The following is an 18,617-nucleotide window of genomic DNA, read 5'->3' as shown; positions in this document are numbered from 1 at the left end:
GAATTGTAAAAAACCAACCGAAGTACAAAGTCCACACAGAGCTTCAAGGATTCATCTGAACAGAGCAAACGACTTTGCTTCCTGCAAAGGTTTCTCTACCACCTCCTTTATTACCTTCTGGGAGGGGCAGTCACCTTACTCCCGAGTCACTCCTTTTGACTTAGCTGCTCTTGCCTTCTAGCAGCTCTGTGCACACGCACACTGGGAACAGGCTCCCTTGGGTCCTCTGCCTCGCTGCTGCCAGACTCCAGAGGCTCCGGAGTCAGCACATAACTCCCAGGTGGTCCTGGCCCCTTCCCTGCGTCGGACGCAGGACCCTCGTCTGAGTCCTCTCCAGACTCCCAGACTGGTCCCCGTTCTTCCCCACTGTCCGATTCCGCTGCCATCTGCACAGGCTGCTGGCGAACCGCAACACTCTGCCCGAAACTCGTCTTTCTCCTTTATGGCAGAGGTCTCTAACCTTGGCTACTGTAAGCCTGGCAGAGTCCAACTCCCAGAATTCCTCAGCCAGCTGGCTGGGGAATTCTGGGAGCTGAAGTCCGCCAGCCTTAAAGTGGCCAAGGTTGGAGACCCCCTGCTCTATGGAAGTCCTGCAAAAGCAGCGGGCAGGGCAGGATGCGGGTTCACACGTACCTCTGGCCAGCATGGTCCAGTGCAGCTTCCCAACCACTGGGCATCACGGTCCCTCTTTGCCCTTCCCTTCCCGGTGACCGCTGTCCTTCCCTCTCCTTCAGAGTCCAAAGCCTGGGAGGTGGACACCTGCCGCGGCCATTACAACAACGTCTCCTGCGCTGTCTTCCACCCTCGGCAGGAGCTCATCCTGAGCAATTCGGAGGACAAGAGCATCCGAGTCTGGGACATGTCCAAACGGTAAGCGCATCTGGGGGCCCCGCCCCATGAGACCCCCAGTCTGCTGAACTTCTGGGGATCTGCAGGTGGACTCAGCGGAAGAGGGCCTCTGGGCCGGAGCTGGAGGCTGTTCAGTAGCGATCAGGTGGGTTAGTGAACGGGCAAATGGTTATGGTGCTGGCCTTGAAATTAGTCCTGCCTTAGGCCTGTAAGCTGGCTGGGTAACTTTGACCAGGATAGGGGTCTTCAAACTTGGTGGCTTTAAGGCTTGTGGACTTCCACTCCCAGAATTCCTCCTCCCCCTGACATGTTACCTCAGGAATTCTGGGAGTGGAAGTCCACAAGGCTTAAAGCCGCCAAGTTTGTAGACCCTTGTGATAGAGGATGGATGGATGGATGGAAGGAAGGAAGGAAGGAAGGAAGGAAGGAAGGAAGGAAGGAAGGAAGGAAGGAAGGAAGGAAGGAAGGAAGGAAGGAAGGAAGGAAGGAAGGAAAAGAAAGAAAAAAAAGAAAAAAGAGAAAAAAGAAAGTAGGTACTGAGAGAGAGAGATGATAGATAGACAGGTGACAGGTGATAGATAGGGTCTTCAAACTTAGCAGCTTTAAGGCTTGTGGATTTCCACTCCCAGAATTCCTCCTCCTCCTGTCATGTTACCTCAGGAATTCTGGGAGTGGAAGTCCAGAAGGCTTAAAGCTGCCAAGTTTGTAGACCCTTGTGATAGATGATAGAGGATGGATGGATGGATGGAAGGAAGGAAGGAAGGAAGGAAGGAAGGAAGGAAGGAAGGAAGGAAGGAAGGAAGGAAAGGAAGGAAGGAAGGGAAGGAAGGAAGGAAGGAAGGAAGGAAGGAAGGAAGGAAGGAAGGAAAGGAAAGGAAAGGAAGGAAGGAAGGAAGGAAGGAAGGAAGGAAGGAAGGGAAGGAAGGAAGGAAGGAAAGGAAAAGGAAGGAAGGAAGGAAGGAAGGGAGGGAAGGAAGGAAGGGAGGAAGGAAGGAAGAGAGAGAGAAGGGAAAGAAAGAGAAAGAAAGTAGGTAGGTACTGAGAGAGAGAGATGATAGATAGATAGGTGACGGGTGATAGATCGGGTCTTCAAACTTAGCAGCTTTAAGGCTTGTGGGCTTCCACTCCCAGAATTCCTCCCCTGTCATGTTACCTCAGGAATTCTGGGAGTGGAAGTCCACAAGCCTTAAAGCTGCCATGTTTGTAGACCCTTGTGATAGATGTGAGAGAGAGGGGGAGAGAGAGAGAGAGAGAGAGTGTGTCTCTGCAGTTCGATTCTCAAGTCCTGATATCTGGTGGCTTTTTCAAGTTGTTTCTCGTCGATTCTGCTGTCACCAGGTATGGCCATGTCGATGATCCACACTTTTTTCTTCTCCACAATTGTGATATCTGGGGTGTTGTGTTCCAAAACTTTGTCAGTCTGTATTCGGAAGTCCCACAGTAGTTTTGCATGCTCATTTTCGGCCACTTTTTCAGGCTTATGATCCCACCGGTTCTTTGCTGCAGGCAGATGGTAGTTGCGACACAAGTTCCAATGGACCATCTGAGCGACTGTGTTGTGACGTTGTTTGTAGTCAGTCCGAGTGATTGTCTTGCAAGTATGTTGCTCAGTATGCGACCGATGGTTTCGTCCACTTCTTTGCAGAGTCTGCATTTGGGGTCATCAGCAGATTTTTCTATCCTGGCTTTGATTGCGTTCGTTCTGATGGCTCACTGGCTTATTATTATTATTGTTGTTGTTATTATTGTTATTATTGGTCCATCTTCTTTGCTCCCTCTTTTATCCCTCCCTAAATTCCAAGCCAAACAATTCACGGCCGGGTGTTTTTCTCTGCTTCCCTCCCTCCCTCCATCGCCAGCACGGGCGTTCAGACCTTCCGCCGGGATCACGACCGCTTCTGGGTGTTGGCAGCCCATCCGAACCTCAACCTCTTCGCGGCAGGTAAAGGATCTCGGGGTGGCCCTCAGGTGGGGCTGAAAAATTTCAGGGGAAAGGTGGCCCTGAAAGGGTAATCCAGGGGTTATTTTTTTGCCACACCCGATCCCCACATTACCGAAGTCCTCGACTTACACCATTCGTTTAGTGACCAGAGTTATGATGGTGCTGAATGACTGGAAGTTGCACTTAGTGATCTAGTGCCTAGCAACCGCCTCACATTTATGACGGTTGCAGTCTCCCGGGGCCACAACTTTTGTAACCTTCCCAGCTAACTGACAAATGTCAATGAGGACAGTGGCAGAAAAGGTTGCAAGTTGCGATCGCATGATGCCTCATTTTACAACGCTGGCAAGAAAAGGATGTAAAACCAGGTGTGGTCACATGATGCCTCGCTTAATGACCGTACTGCAAAACAACAAATTTTCCTGCCCAGATTTGCTCAAAAGGGATGACGGGAATCTGTAATTAAAGTCTAATAATGATTTGACAATAATATAATACGATATGGATACTTGATTTACACAACATGAATTTAAATTTAGGAGGGAGACTGTTGATATTGTGCACAAAAGATATGTACCGACCGACACACTGTATAATGGAAGGATGGTTTTACTGGATGTTTTGTGTTTGTGTTTGTCAATGTTTGTTGTTAAAAATAAATGTATAATTAATTAAATTTTCTTGCCCAATTGTGGTGGTAAATCGAGGACTACCTAAGGAGGAGGACTGTGGAATCCTCGTTGCTTTCTGAGCTTGGTTTTTTCCTTGCAGGCGTTTCGTTACCCATCTAGGTAACATCTTCAGTGCTCGACAGGAGAGGGGCTTCCTCTCTGCCCTGTCAGTGTTGGTGGGAGCATCCTTGGTGGTCCCTTGGTTAGGCTGTTATTTACTGTTCGATTGTTTATCAGATTTGGTAATTCCTTGATTGGGGAAGTGTGTTCTGCCCCAGCTCCCCGAACACGACAAACCCTTTGAAGTGAACTCAAAAGAGGACTTTTATTAGGAACGCCGGCAGCCCCGTCGAAAAGTTCCTCTCTCACCACAAGCTAACAAGTGTGTCCTGCAGGGGAGGGTGAATCGTGGTCTGCCATATCTATTCATTTCCATCCTCTGCCTTTGATCCCCAGAGCTCGGGTAGGGCTTCACTAGCAGCAGTGGCTCTTCTATCCCAAGGACCGGCCCATAGATATCCACTGCCCTCCTCTCCTCTGCTTTCTGCATCAGGCACTGGACCCAGCTGTTCCTCCTCTTCCTCATCAGCCACCTCCAGACCTGGGGGCTGTTGACTCTCCATCTGAGGGTTGATGGACGGCCCAGGCTCTGCCCCTCCCTCTCTCTCTCTCTCTCTCTCTCTCTCTCTCTCTCTGTCTCTCTGTCTCTGCCAACTCCATTCCCTCTTCCCCCTCTTCCCCCTCCCAGGTTGTCCTGATGCCGACCCCGACTCCCATGCCTCCTCCTTGGCTTTGGCTGCTGAAGGGGCCATCGGCCGACATGCCACGACAAAGGGTTTACTGCCCGATCGTCCCAGACCAATGCCCCTTCCCTCCTAGCACGGATGAGTTTACCTAGTTTGGGTAATGAAACGCTGGCAAGCAAACAGCCAAAGCTCAGAGAGCACCGAGAGCCCTCTGCCAAACCTGGTTTAAGGGGGTCGCGAAGCCCATTGCATTCACTACGTCAACCAGGTGCCACTCGCTACCGTTCTGGAAGTTCTCTGCTCCTCTGTTCTCCAGGTCACGACGGAGGGATGATCGTCTTCAAGCTGGAGCGCGAGAGGCCAGCTTACGCCGTGCACGGCAACATGCTCTACTACGTCAAGGACCGCTTCCTCCGCCAGCTGGACTTCAACAGCTCCAAAGATGTGGCCGTGATGCAGTTGAGAAGGTGAGGAGGGGGGGAGGGACTCCTTTCCTTCCTCCATCGGGGGTCTCCCTCCTTCATTGAGGACAGAGGAGGGGGAGTCCCTCGCCCCTGAGGCTGTCTGTGCCTTTTCAGCCCTTTCTTTTCCATTCTGCGTGCCTGCCTGGGACCATCCTTGTGCCTTGACAAGTAGAAGATGAGTGGGATGATCCAGGGTGGGATAGCAACAAAGTCACAAAAACAGGCAAAGTCCCTTCAATTCCATCCACTTGGCTTCAAAGCTCCAATTATCATTGACTGGAGAAAAAACTCCCCCACAAACAGTTGCGAAAAGGAAGGAATTCCGTTCAAATTCAAAATACATATAAATTATAAATAGAAAAAACAACAACACAAACCACACTGAAGCAATTAATGAAACAAGGCAGGATGAGGGCTTGAAGACGTCCACAGATATAGAAATACACACACTGGGAAGGACGCCAGAACTCAGATAAGAACTGAAAGACTAGAAATATTTTCAGGCTTTGCTTCCAGCACTGGCCCATGCGCAGTTTGTCCTTTGAAACAGTCCTCACAGCTGCAGCCCATGAAGGGGATCAGGGCCCTTTCCTCCCCCGTAGATCACGCCATTCGGGTTTCTCCCTTATCCTCTCCTCCCTCCGTGCTCTAGGATGAAGAGGGGATGGGCCTGGGTCTTCCTCTGCCCAGCCGGCCTGTGCCCCTCTCCAGCCTCCTCCACAATCTCTGGAGCCACACTCCCACTCCCTGTCGGCTGTTCCTCCCCTCCTCTGCCTCGGAGTCAGACTCCAACAGGGGCATGACGCTGTGTAGAGGATGAGTAGACCTTTGAAGAAGCTCTGGAATGCCTCTCTCTGCCTCTTGATCCTCGCAACAATCACCCTGTGTGGTGGGCTTGGTTAAGAGTACAGGTCGTCCTCGACTTACATCAGTTCACCTAGTGACCGTTCAAAGTTACAGTGGCAATGAAAAAAGTGACTTATGGTCATTTGTCGCACTTAATGGCCTTTGCATCATCCCCAAGGTCACATGGTTTACATTTGGATGCTTGGCAACTGACTCACATTTATGACAGTTGCAGCGTTCCTGGATGACATGGTCCCCTTTTGTGACCGCCTGGCAAGAAAAATCAACGGGGGAGTCAGATTCATTTAACAGCTGGGTTACTCCTTTAACAACGGCACTGACTCACTTAACAAACGTGGCAAGAAAAGTCGTAACATAGGGCAAAACCCACTTAACAAATTTCTCACTCGGCAACATACATTTTGGGCTCAGTCGTCATAAGTTGAGGACTACTTGAATTCCACTTTGGATTGTAGAGAACACATAAAAATAGTCCTTAGAGCAGGACTTTGATTCAGAACGAAGGCGAGCCTGCAATTGAGACATTTTCTTCCAGAAGGAAGAACAGAGAAGAGAAAAAAGAATGATAAAAACACAGACAAAAGTGCTGTCCAATGTTACGTATTGCAGGTAGTCCTCAACTTACGACAGTAATGGAGCTGGCCTGTTATGGTTGTAAGTCACGACAGTGTATAAAGCGGGCCATCCTGCGACCGACTTGATTTTATGGCCTTTTTTTTTTTTTGGCAGTCTTTAGTTAATCAGCAAGATTGTGAGGTGAACAGTCCAAGCATTCTACCAGCTCATTTTTGGGAGGGTGGGGGGCTGAAAATCAGATATAAATGCTGGTTTATGGCCAAAAAGGCCGTGGGATGCCGCAGATGACTGTAACCATGGTCTGGTTGCTGAGGGCTAAGATGCAGCCACGTGACCGCAGGAGGAGCAGGGTGGGATGGAACTTTGGAAGATACCCGTAAAGTCTTAACGGTCACTGAACGATGGTCGTCAACTCGATTTACCACTATTTAAGGGCTTGGGTTCAAAGACACTGAAAAAAGTGACTTACGGCTTTAGCGTCAGAGCCCCTAATCATCTTCGTTGCTTTTCTCTGCACACTATCCATGAGAAACATCTGGAGAATCTACACTGTACCTCCCCAAACCAAAAATTCCAGAATTTCTATTTCTTAGTTTAGGGGGGAAATTAAGCGTTTCTGTCTGTCTATCTATATCTATCTTCCATCTATCTATCTTTTATATATGTCTTCTACTATTGTCTATCGACTATCTTTTATATGTCTTCCATCTATCTACTATCTATCTTTTATATCTGTCTTCTATCAACTATCATCTATCCATCTTCTATCTATCTTTTCTATCTATCTTTTATCTATCTGTCTTTTATGTCTTCTATCTATATCTATATCTTCCATCTATCTTTTATATATGTCTTCTATTATTGTCTATCGACTATCTTTTATATGTCTTCCATCTATCTACTATCTATCTTTTATATCTGTCTTCTATCAACTATCTATCATCTATCCATCTTCTATCTTTTATATCTATCTTTTATCTATCTGTCTTTTATGTCTTCTATCTATATATCTATCATCTATATTTCTCTTCTATCGTCTATCTACCTATTTTCTATATCTCTTCTATCATCTATATCTATTTTCTATCTATCTTCTATCTGTCTATTCCTCCCTCCATCGATCTGATGTGTGTATATGTATATATGTGTGTATGTATGTGTATATATACATGTATACACACACACACACACACACACACGGTTTCTAGAGCAATCCAGAGATGATAAGGTTCGGGGGAGAAAAAAATTATATATATATCTATACATATCTATATATCTCCCCCCCACACCTCCCCCTGAATCATCTCTGGTTTGCTGTAGAAACCTCGCGAGGGCGGCAGCTGAGAGGCAGGCAGTCAGGCAGGGAGGGAGGGAGGGAGGCTGAGCCAGGCTGGGGGAACAGCAGATGCTTAAGTGGCTCTGAGTAGGCAGATGGGACCCCAGCTGAGGCTCCGCTCTGGCTCCGTGCCCCCCGTCCTCTCCCCCCGGCCAAGGAGGCCGTGCTCTTTCTGGAGCGGAGCTCAGCCCAGGGGGGGGGCTTTGCCCTCCTTCCCTTCCCAGCGTTCTGTTTGGGTGGGGGGGGGGGGGGTTGTCCCCCAATAATCGTCAGTCTATCTTTGGGAGACGAGAGCGCGGATTTATGACTTTATCTGTGTTGATTAAACTTTTATGCCATCCGCCTTGCCCAGAAGCGATTCTAGGCTGCTTCACAAATTAAAAAAAAAACCCACAAAGCAAAACATTTTAAACATGGAAACCATAAATATTAACACCAACGTTGAGTTAAAATTGACAAAAAGTGGGCAGGAAGGAAGCATTCTGCCTGATGGGGAAGTGTGTAGGGGTGGTGTCTCAGTCCATTAGCCGTCTCCAGAGGGACACGTCCCCATCGTGACCCCGTGTTCTGACCCAAACCTTGTTCCAAGGAAACAAACGTGAGACAGAGGTAACAGCAAAACCTTTTAATGATTCTTTACGAATTCGTTCCTTCCCGGTTAAAAGGCTGCTTCAAACTAAATGTCTCTGATAAGAACGAGCCTTGCCAAGGTGGTGCAAGGCAGCCAAGAACACTAGATAAAGTTGCCAAGAAATATTTCAAACCCAAAGAGTCTCCAAACACAAACTAAAAGAGTCCGAATGTCCACAAGGCTTGAGTGCAAAAACTTCTTTGCTTCCTGCAAAGAATCCCGGTCTCTCAGGTTGGCTTTTATCCCTTAAGGGAGAGGCCCTTACCTTGCAGCCTTACTCCCGAGTCGCCCGTGCTGCTGCAGCTGCTCTTTCCTTGGAGCAGCCCTGCTTGCACACACCCTGGGCACAGGCTCCTCGGGGGCGTCTTCCTCACTGCTGCCAGCCTCCACAATCTCCGAAGGCAGCCCTCCACACCCTGATGCTCCTGGCCCCATCCCTGCACCACACACAGGCCCCTCATCCGAGTCCTCGCTCTCTGACACCTCAGCCGTCCGCACCTGCTGCTGTCACAGCTGGAAATGTGGGCCCTTTTGGAAGGCCAAGAGTGTGGGGGCAGATCTCACAGAGCAGGGGGTCCCCAGCCTTGGCCACTTTTAAGACTTGTGGACCAACTCCCAGAGTTACTCCCAGAGTTCTGGGAGTTGAAGTCCACGAGTCTTAAAAGTTGCTAAGGTTGGAGACTCCCCTGGTCCAGAAGTTGGGAGCAGGGAAGAAAAGGCTCTTGATCCCACCAGCCAGAATTCCTTTGGGCTCCACTCCTGACCTTCATTTCTCTCTCTCTCTTTGTCCTGCAGTGGCTCCAAGTTTCCCGTCTTCAACATGTCCTACAACCCAGCGGAGAATGCTGTGCTCCTCTGCACGGTAGGTGGGAGACGTCCATGGGGGGACGGGGACGGGGGGGTGCTGTCAGGGAAGGGAACGGGCAGAGCAGCCGGTGCTGCTGCTGCTGCTACTGCTGTTTTTCACAGCTGTCTCGGCCGGGAACCACAAGGCGAGGGGTTGTCTTTCTTCCCATCTTGTCTGCAGATGTGGAAAACCTCTGCCCGACGATGGAAGTCGTCTCTCTCGTTCTGTATTTGCAGTCGGATAACAGATAGTCAGAGTTGGAAGGGACCTTGTAGGTCATCTAGTCCAACCCCCACCCCAGCGAGGACCCTACCTGCACCATTTCTGACAGAGGGCAATCTAGTCTCCTCTTGAAAGCCTCCAGGGTTGGAGTTGGAAGGGACCTTGTAGGTCATCTAGTCCAACCCACCCCTACCCAAGCGAGAGACCCTACCTGCACCATTTCTGACAGAGGGCAATCTAGTCTCCTCTTGAAAGCCTCCAGGGTTGGAGTTGGAAGGGACCTTGTAGGTCATCTAGTCCAACCCACCCTACCCAAGCAGAGACCCTACCTGCACCATTTCTGACAGAGGGCAATCTAGTCTCCTCTTGAAAGCCTCCAGGGATGAAGCTCCCACAACCTCCGTAGGCAACTTCCGTTTCATTTGGTTGATGGTTCTCCTTGTCAGAAAAATTCCTCCTTATTTCCAGGTTGAAAAATCTCTCCTTGTTCAGTTTCCATCCATTCTTCCTTCTCTGGCCTTCAGGTGCCTTGGAGAATAGCTTGACCCCCTTCCTCCGGGTGTTATGATTCTGTCCAGTTCAGAAAACTGGTAAATTGCACTATTGGCTGACCCTTCCCCTCCCCGCCCCGCCCACTCACTCCTTACCTGGCATGTCGTGCCATCAAACTTACCTTCTAAGTTGCTATTTTTCCTTTATCCGACCATCAGCTGTTCTGCTGTGCCGGGAGATTTAGATGAGCTAGAAAGCAGGAAATGGTTGGATTTCTTGCTTTCTAGCTAATCTAAAAGCAGAGCTGAACCTCCCTTAAGGACTGAAAGACGAATTACTGCCTGGAGTCTGTCTCTGTCTTGTTGGGTTGCAAAACCAAGCCAGTTGGCATGTCTGAATTTTGATCGTGTGACCATGCGGGGGGATGCTGGAACGGTCGTAAGTGTGAAAAAGGTCATACGTTCCTCTTTTTTTTCTGCGACGAAACTTTTGGCCACTAAACGAATGGGTTGAAAATCAAGGACTACCCGTATTTGTTTTCTAATCCTTATTAAGGAGTTTTTTTTTTTTTAAACCCATTTTCTGCAGTGGTTTCTCCAGCTTGGTGCCTTTTAAGATGGGCGGATTTCAACTCTGTTCGGGGAGTTGAAGTCAAGCGCCTGAGGTTGAGAAATATTGATGTACTGGATGGGCTTTTTGAAGATTTGAGATTCGCCGCCACCATTTTCAAAACTGATGTGACTTTCCTTCTCAAATCCAAGTGGATTCTCTTCCCCCAAAAAAAAAACAAAAAAAAACAGGGAATAATACGGAAATTGGCAAGATTGGCAAAGCAGCCCTGGGAACGAGCCCCCGTTCCGCTCAGCCCTCTTCCGTTGAAAGCTGATATCTTTATTTGCCGCTGCTATCTTTATTTAAGTTGATGTATTAACTTCCTTTTCCAAGAGACAGCATAAAAATGGTCAGAGGTAAAAAAAAAAAAAAAACCTCCTAAACCCAATAAAGCGAATTTTACCCGCCACGTTTTCTCTCCGCAGAGGCCGAGCAACCTGGAGAATAGCACCTACGACCTCTACACCATTCCCAAGGATGCAGACTCCCAGAATCCCGATGGTGAGCTCCGTCTGCGCCGCGCCGTTTATTCCCCCCGCCCCATAAAGCTTTCCCTCTCCCCCTCCTCCTACCCCCCAACCCCGCCGGATCCCGGGGAGCCCAAATGAGATTGGCAGCCCGTCGGACGTGAAAAATTCATGCCCGTCTCTTGTTCTTCCTCTTTTTCTTTTTTTACGAGGAGGGGGAAATAGATATATATATATATATATTTTATAAATCCGCTATTAAGCGACGATCGGCTTCCCTGCCTCGTCCCCCAGCAGGCTGTTCGGCTGGCCTGCTTCCCTCAGCGGGATTTCTTCGCGAAGCCCCCACAAATCTCTCCCAGGCAGGGGCTGGATGCTTCGGAGGCGGCTGTAAGAGTGCCCAGTCTTCGGTTTTTTGGGGGGAGGTTTTTTTGGCAGCTCCCGGATCAAACCTGCCCCGCTCCGCAAATCGAAATGAGCTTTGCTGGAGCGTCTGCCTCCTCAGCAGGCCAGGCCACCGGGGAGTTCCCATCCCACCTGGGTCCCCTCCGCTGCCTCTGACGCCTCTGACGACAGCAGCGCAGGCAGCGGCTCTCGTCCTCCCCAGATTTAGGAAACCCCGCCAGGATAGATCGCTGTCCTTGGACACCGAGGAGGGGCATTAAAGTCCTTCTCCCGTCTTTCCTCCCCGCTTCCTACCTCTCTGTGAAGGCACAAAGCTATTTTAATTTTATTTTAATTGACAGGAGTCCTTCCCCACTTTCTCTTCCTTCCCCCCGCTCTACACAAAACATCGTTTTATTTTATTCAAGTCCTTGTTTCCCCCCTCTCCCCCCCACCCTCCCCAGTGCGAGCACAAGACCTATTTTAATTTTAGTTTGCTGAAGTCCTTCTCTCATCTCCCCCGCCCGCCTGTCTCTCTCTCTCTCTGAAGGCACAAAACCTCTTATTTTATTTTAATTTATAGATGTTCTTTCCCGCCTTCTCTTCGCCTCCCCTCTCAGCGCAAAACATCATTTTATTTTAATTTAAAGAAGTTCCACCTTCCCCTCCCCCACGAAAGCGCAAGGATGGTTTTATTTTAATTTTATTTTACTGAAATTCTTTTCTCATCTCCCTCTCTCCCCCTGTCTCTCTTGTGTCTTTCTCTCTTTCTTTCTTTCTTTCTTTTTTCTTTCTTTCTTTCTTTTTCTTTCTCTCCCTCCCTCTCTCTCTCTCTTTCTATTTTTCTTTCTCTTTTTTTCTTTCTTTCTTTGTTTCTCTCTCTTTATCTTTCTCTTTTTCTTTCTTTCTTTTTCTTTCTTTCTCTCTTTCTTTCTTTCTCTATATTTCTTCTTTCTTTCTTTGTTTCTCTCTCTTTCTATCTTTCTTTTTTTCTTTCTTTCTCTTTCTTTCTTTCTCTCTCTCTCTCTATCTTTCTCTCTTTTCTTTCTTTCTCTCTTTTTTCTTTCTTTATCTCCCTCCCCTCTTTCTCTCTCTTCTCTCTCTTTCTTTCTCTATATTCTATCTCTTTCTTTCTTTCTTTCTTTCTTTCTTTCTTTCTTTCTTTTTTCTTTCTTTCTTTTTCTTTCTTTTTCTTTCTCTCCCTCCCTCTCTCTCTCTCTTTCTATTTTTCTTTCTCTTTTTTTTTCTTTCTTTCTTTTTCTCTCTCTTTATCTTTCTCTTTTTTTCTTTCTTTCTTTTTCTTTCTTTCTCTCTTTCTTTCTTTCTCTATATTTCTTCTTTCTTTCTTTGTTTCTCTCTCTTTCTATCTTTCTTTTTTTCTTTCTTTCTCTTTTCTTTCTTTCTCTCTCTCTCTCTCTATCTTTCTCTCTTTTCTTTCTTTCTCTCTTTTTTTCTTTCTTTATCTCCCTCCCCTCTTTCTCTCTCTTTCTATCTTTCTTTCTCTATATTCTATCTCTTTCTTTCTTTCTTTCTTTCTTTCTTTCTTTTCTTTCTTTCTTTTTCTTTCTTTTTCTTTCTCTCCCTCCCTCTCTCTCTCTCTTTCTATTTTTCTTTTCTCTTTTTCTTTTTCTTTCTTTGTTTCTCTCTCTTTATCTTTCTCTTTTTCTTTCTTTCTTTTTCTTTCTTTCTCTCTTTCTTTCTTTCTCTATATTTCTTCTTTCTTTCTTTGTTTCTCTCTCTTTTCTATCTTTCTTTTTTTCTTTCTTTCTCTTTCTTTCTTTCTCTCTCTCTCTCTATCTTTCTCTCTTTTCTTTCTTTCTCTCTTTTTCTTTCTTTATCTCCCTCCCCCTCTTTCTCTCTCTTTCTATCTTTCTTTCTCTATATATTCTATCTCTTTCTTTCTTTCTTTCTTTCTTTCTTTCTTTCTTTCTTTCTTTCTTTCTTTCTTTCCTTCTGTGAAGGCACAAAACCTCTTATTTGGTTTTATTTTCTACACGTTGGCCTTGCTCGCAGCCAACTGGGGCCCTCTGGCACAGGATTTGAGAGTGCTTTTGAGCCTCATCCCTGTCCTGTGGTGATTATGGCACGCGTGACATGAATGTTTGGCTGGGTTCTACCCGTGCCGATGCCAGCTTCTTCCCCCTTCAGCCGGAGGAGTCAGTCAGTCTCGTGGCTCCGGTTATCACGCCTGAAAAACGGCAGAGGGCTGCTCGTACAGCGGGGCTCCCCAAACGTGGCCCCTTTAAGACTTGTGGACTTCAACTCCCAGAATTCTCCAGCCAGGGTGGGAGAGAAAGGAAGAAAGAGAAAGGAAGGAAGGAAAGAAGAAAGGAACAGAAGGAAGGAAGAAAAAAAAGGAAGGAATGAAAGAAAGAAAAAAGAAAGAAAGGCTTCCTCCTCAGGTCCTTCTTTCTGTGATTCCCACTTTAAGGATCCAAGGGCCTGGATTTTACATGCTGCCTGAAACTGAACAGCACTGTGTGTGTGTGTGTGTGTGTGTGTGTGTGTGTGTGTGTGTAAGAGAGAGACAGAGACAGAGACAGTGTTTGTGTGTCGCCAGCAGGCACCGAACTTTGTGTGACCGCCTGCTCCTTGCTTGCCTTTCCAGCTCCGGAAGGAAAACGCTCCTCGGGACTCACAGCTGTCTGGGTCGCTCGGAACCGCTTTGCCGTCTTGGACCGGATGCACTCGGTAAGGCCCGACATCCCTGCAGACCGCAGGATTCCTCCTGGGCAGAACACAGGCTCCCTCTTTTGCCTCGACTTACCACCGTTCATTTATAGTCACCGTTCGAAGTTACCACGGCACCGAAAGCCGTGACTTGCGACTGGTTTTCAGATCACTGCAGGGTCACAGGATCCAAATCCGGACCCTTGGCAACCGACTCCTTATTTATGACGGTGGCAGATCCCTGTGTCCTGGGGGTCATGGTCACGACTCTCTGGTGACCTTCTGTCAATGGGGGCGCCTGATTCGCTTAATGAGAGCGTGATTCGCTTAACAACCAGGACCAAAAAAAAGGGGGGTCATAAAGCCAGGCCGGGCTCCCGTAACATCCACCTTGTTTAGCAATGGAAAATTCTGGTCCCAGTTGGGCTGTAGCTGGAGGACTCCCTGTATTTGGGGCTGTTGGGCCGAGCTTTGAGGGTGGCAATTGGGTTGCAAACGTTGGTCCCCATTCGAGGAAACCTCGTCAGGGTGTTTGGAGTTGTGCCAAGCTTGGAGCTCCAACCAACAGCTCTAACCAAACCAGCACGAGCTACGAACATTCAAACCCATTTCGACAACCACAGCATAGCTGTTCGTGTTTTGTCCCACCGGGTTTATGCTTGAGCGTTTTGTGGGCAGAAGGGTTTTTTCCGGCTTGCCTTCCTGTCCCGGCTGTGTAGTCCCCTTCACTGTTCTGACCCGGCTTCTAAACACGACAAACCCCTTGTATCCAACTAAAAGTTCCCTTTAGTAGGAGCGCCAGCAGCCGCTCTCTCACGGCAGGCTAACCGAGTCTCTATGGAAGTGGAAGTCTCTATGGAAAGGGACGCTTGCTCCCTTCCTCCCTGACTCCCAAGGAGTCTCTCTCTCTCTCTCTCTCTCTTCTCTCTCTCTTCCCACATTTGCAAAGGAAGTCCTGGAAGTTGCGCTCGCTTTCTTCCAGCAGCAGAGAGACACACACACGCTCGGAAGGCGCTGCAGATTCCCAGAAGGATTCCAATAATTTTCAGACAGGATTTGGCCGTGGCTGATTGGCAGGGATATGGATAGATGTCTGCCACCTCTGTTCATCTTTGTCCCCCTGCCTTTTATCTCCAAAGCTAGTTTCGCTAGCAGCGGTGGCTCTTCCGCCCCAAGGACGGGCCCATAGATTTCCACTGCTCTCCTCTCCTCTCCTCTGCCTTCTGTCAGGCCCTGGATCCAGCTGTTCCTCCTCTTCCTCATCAGCCACCTCCAGACCTGGGGGGTGTTGACTCTCCCTCTGAGGGCTGACAGACAGCCCAGGCTCTGCCTCTCTCTCTCTCTCTTTCTTTGTCTCTGCCAACTCCATTCCTTCTCCCCCCTTTGGAGCTCCCAGGTTGCCTTGATGCTGACCCCGACTCTCACGCTGCCTCCTCCTCCTCCTCCTCCTCGGCTGCTGATTCGGCTGCTGGAGGCCACAACATTTACCTGATTCCGCTGCTCGCACCCTGACAGATCCTCATCAAGAACCTGAAGAACGAAATCACGAAGAAGGTCCAGGTGCCCAACTGCGATGAGATTTTTTACGCCGGCACCGGGAATCTCTTGCTGAGAGACGCCGATTCCATCACCCTCTTTGATGTCCAGCAGAAACGGTGAGAGACCTTCAAGAGAGAGATCTGCGCGGATCATCCAAATCACGGTGGTCCCAAAAGTGGAGCTTTTTTCAAGAGGCAACTGGATTTTCCAGTTTTTTTCCTTGAAGACATTTCGCTTCTCATCCAAGAGGCTTCTTCAGCTCTGACTAGGGTGAAGGGGAATGGAAGAATTTATATTCCTTGCGGACAGCTGGTCATTTGCATCCTCTAGTCGTTGAGGCCACCTGAGGATTTATCCTCAGGGTCACCTGAGAGGTGCAAATGGGGGTGTGGAAAGACCCATTTAACCTGAGGACCCGGATTTATCTGAGAACACAGATAAACCTCCCAAGTGGCCTCAATGACTCTCTAAAAAGGATGCAAATGACCAGCTGCCTTGCAAGGAGTCTAAGTCCTCCCATTCCCCACCATCCAATCAGAACTGAAGAAGCTTCTTGGAGGGAAGCGAAACGTCTTCAAAGAAAAACCAGAAAGTCCGGTTGCCTCCTGAAAAAAGCCCCACTTTGGGGACACGGGTTCAAAATTGCCCTGGCCCAGGGAAGCTGGAAATGCCTGTGTTTTCAGGATCCGCACCTTAATTGCAGAATGAGCCCAAATCCTAGCTGCGATGTGCAAACAGCCCCATCAACGTCGATGAGATTGTCGGTTTTACGCCTGTAAAAGTCTCCAGCTCCAGACAAGTGTCAGATTGTTCAGCTTAGTTTCAGTTTACTTTATTATCATTGCACCTCGTACCACGAAATCAAACACACACAGCGCACATCACGACCGTGAAAATAAACACAAACACACACCCTTCACACTCCGCACCCTGAATTGAAAAACCCCAACACCGCATCAACGCTGCACAATACAGTGGAATTCAATAGAGTTACTGCCCTGGGACGGAAGCTGTTTTTCAGCCTATTTGACCTTGTTTTTAATTCTCCTGTACCATCTGCCAGATGGTAATAGTTCAAAAAAAAGCGGTTGCCCAGGATGAGATGGGTCTTTGAGGATGTTTTGAACTTCCTTAAAGCAGCGGGAGCTCTAAAGCTCTTCCAAAGAGGAGAGAGGGCAACCCAAGATCCTCTGGGCAATGATGTTAACCCTCTGGAGGGCTGTCCTATCTGCCCCTGTGCAATCGGCAAACCCTACAGAGGTGCAGTCAGTTAAGAATTGGAGAAGGAATCACATATTCAGCGTCTATGGAGATTCTCAGTCACTCAGCTCACGGTTGTCCCAAAGGTGTTTTTTTTTTTTTCAGGAAGCAACTGGACTTTCTTCATTTTTCCTTAAAGACATTTTGCTTCTCGTCACTTCTGAAGAAGCTTCTTGGATGAGAAGCGAAATGTCTTCATGCAAAACCAGAAAGTCCAGTCGCCTTCGAGACAGATGTTGTCTGGTAGTCAACCTGTTTTTTGACAGAAAGGTAGAGGTAAGAGGGTAGATCAGTGTTTCTCAACCCTGGCAACTTTAAGATATGTGGACTTCAACTCCCAGAATTTGGGAGCTGAAGTCCACATAACGTCAAACGTGATTTGGTCTTTCTTCTAGTTCTTCTTCACTCTCAGCTTGACAACATTCAGGAAGTGGGTGGGTGGGTTGGAATGTCGGGGAGGGACTGCAATGCCAAGACTCCGGGATCTGCAGACAATGGGACCCAAGGTCACACAATGCAGGTGCTTGAACGATCTGGACTGTTCCCATAACAAAAGAAGCAGATTTAATTGGGCAGCGCAATGAACTGAGGTGGGGTGGCCAAACGGGAATAGCAAGTTTAACTGTGCGTATGGGTATAACAGATTTGATTCAGTGACCTTAAAATACCAGCAATGCTTTTGTTTGAGTGTGAAGCCTGACCAGGGGAGCTCTGAGTACCCAGGGACTCGTGTTCGGTCCGTAGAGAGAGATTGAAAAAGATCGTTGTGGGAGGAGGTGTTCTTTGCGTCTCCTGGTAAGGCGGAAAAGGATTCACACCTGTACTAAGAGCATCTTCTGACTTTGCAGGACTCTGGCTTCGGTTAAGATCTCCAAGGTGAAATATGTCATCTGGTCAGCAGACATGTCCCATGTGGCTCTCCTGGCAAAGCACGGTAAGAGGAGGCCTCACCTGCCTCTCAGCAACCAGGCTTAACAAGTAGAATAGCAGTTGGAAGGGACTTTGGAGGTCCTCTATTCCAGGGGTCGCCAACCCATAATTTTAAATCCCGCGGACCAGAGACCCCCAAAGTCTGCAGGAAAATTCCCCACCCCGTTTTCCTACCGATCGATCGTTCTTTATTTGAGATCGCAGGATACCGTCTCCAGCTCCGTTCTCAGGGTGGGGGGCAGGGGGAGAGACTTTTGGCTTCATGCAAAGAAAGCAGCAGAAGCCGCAGAAGTCTTTCTTTCTCTCCCCCAAACTCCGCCAGAAATGAGTCTTTGCTTTTGCAGCCTCTTGGAGCAGGAGAGGCCTTGCAGGGTCCCAAAGACTCATTTCTGGCGGAGTTTGGGGGAGAGAAAGAAAGACTTTGGCTGCTTTCCTTGCGTGCAGCCAAAAGCAGAAGAAGAAAGAAGCAGCCCACTGGCCAGGCCAGGCGTGTGGGACAAGTCTCCCCCCTCCGGCCTCTCCCCCTCCTCTCACTATCTCATGTTGTTCGCGACGCAAACCTCGTGTTCCCGCAGGCCATGTGGGCGGCGCAGCCTTGTGTTCCCGCACAGCCTGGATTAATTGCTTTGGGAGTACCTTTCTCTGTGGACCACCCAAATTTTCTCGCAGACCACCAGTGGTCCGCCCGGCCCACCGGTTGGCGACCACCGATCTAGTCCAACCTGCTGCCTGAGCAAGGAGATCCTTTCAGACAAATGGCTGCCCAAACTCTTCTTGGAAATCTCCGGTGATCGAGCATCCACGAGACCTCTGGAGGGAAGCCCCCACCCCCCACTGATTAGGCCAGAAAGACAGCCAGCCCCGTGATGGCACCTGGAGCTCACCTGCCTGGAAGTGGGGACCTTCCCACTGTTTTCAGATGGTTCTCCTTGACACAACCTAAGTAGGAAGGACCCCTTCAGGGAGGCTTCTGGAGACCATTGTAATGGTTCCAGGAGATTCCTCCTAGATTAGTTTTCTCTTGATAGGTTTTGTTAGGGATACACCCTAGCAGAATCTGCACGGCAGTCAGGCAGGCAGGCAAAATATGTGAGATAAACGTTTTTTTGTAG

General features: G+C 48.5%; 1 protein-coding gene across 1 annotated transcript in view; it reads left to right on the top strand.

The window, feature by feature from the left end:
• COPA (coat protein complex I subunit alpha) overlaps positions 1-18,617 on the top strand; it is a 61,230-nt gene that overhangs the window by 17,643 nt on the left and 24,970 nt on the right. Inside the window, exons 9-16 of the mRNA XM_087913831.1 lie at positions 735-870; positions 2,709-2,791; positions 4,525-4,675; positions 8,878-8,944; positions 10,681-10,756; positions 13,715-13,797; positions 15,292-15,431; positions 17,424-17,509. Coding sequence (XP_087769957.1) covers positions 735-870; positions 2,709-2,791; positions 4,525-4,675; positions 8,878-8,944; positions 10,681-10,756; positions 13,715-13,797; positions 15,292-15,431; positions 17,424-17,509 — 822 coding nt within the window. The remainder of the gene's footprint in view (positions 1-734; positions 871-2,708; positions 2,792-4,524; positions 4,676-8,877; positions 8,945-10,680; positions 10,757-13,714; positions 13,798-15,291; positions 15,432-17,423; positions 17,510-18,617) is intronic.

The sequence above is a fragment of the Pseudonaja textilis genome, chromosome 16 (assembly GCF_049901715.1).
Source record: "Pseudonaja textilis isolate UNSWEBS1 chromosome 16, rPseTex1.2, whole genome shotgun sequence".
Taxonomy (NCBI): domain Eukaryota; kingdom Metazoa; phylum Chordata; class Lepidosauria; order Squamata; family Elapidae; genus Pseudonaja; species Pseudonaja textilis.
This window is presented reverse-complemented; position numbering and strand designations above follow the sequence as displayed.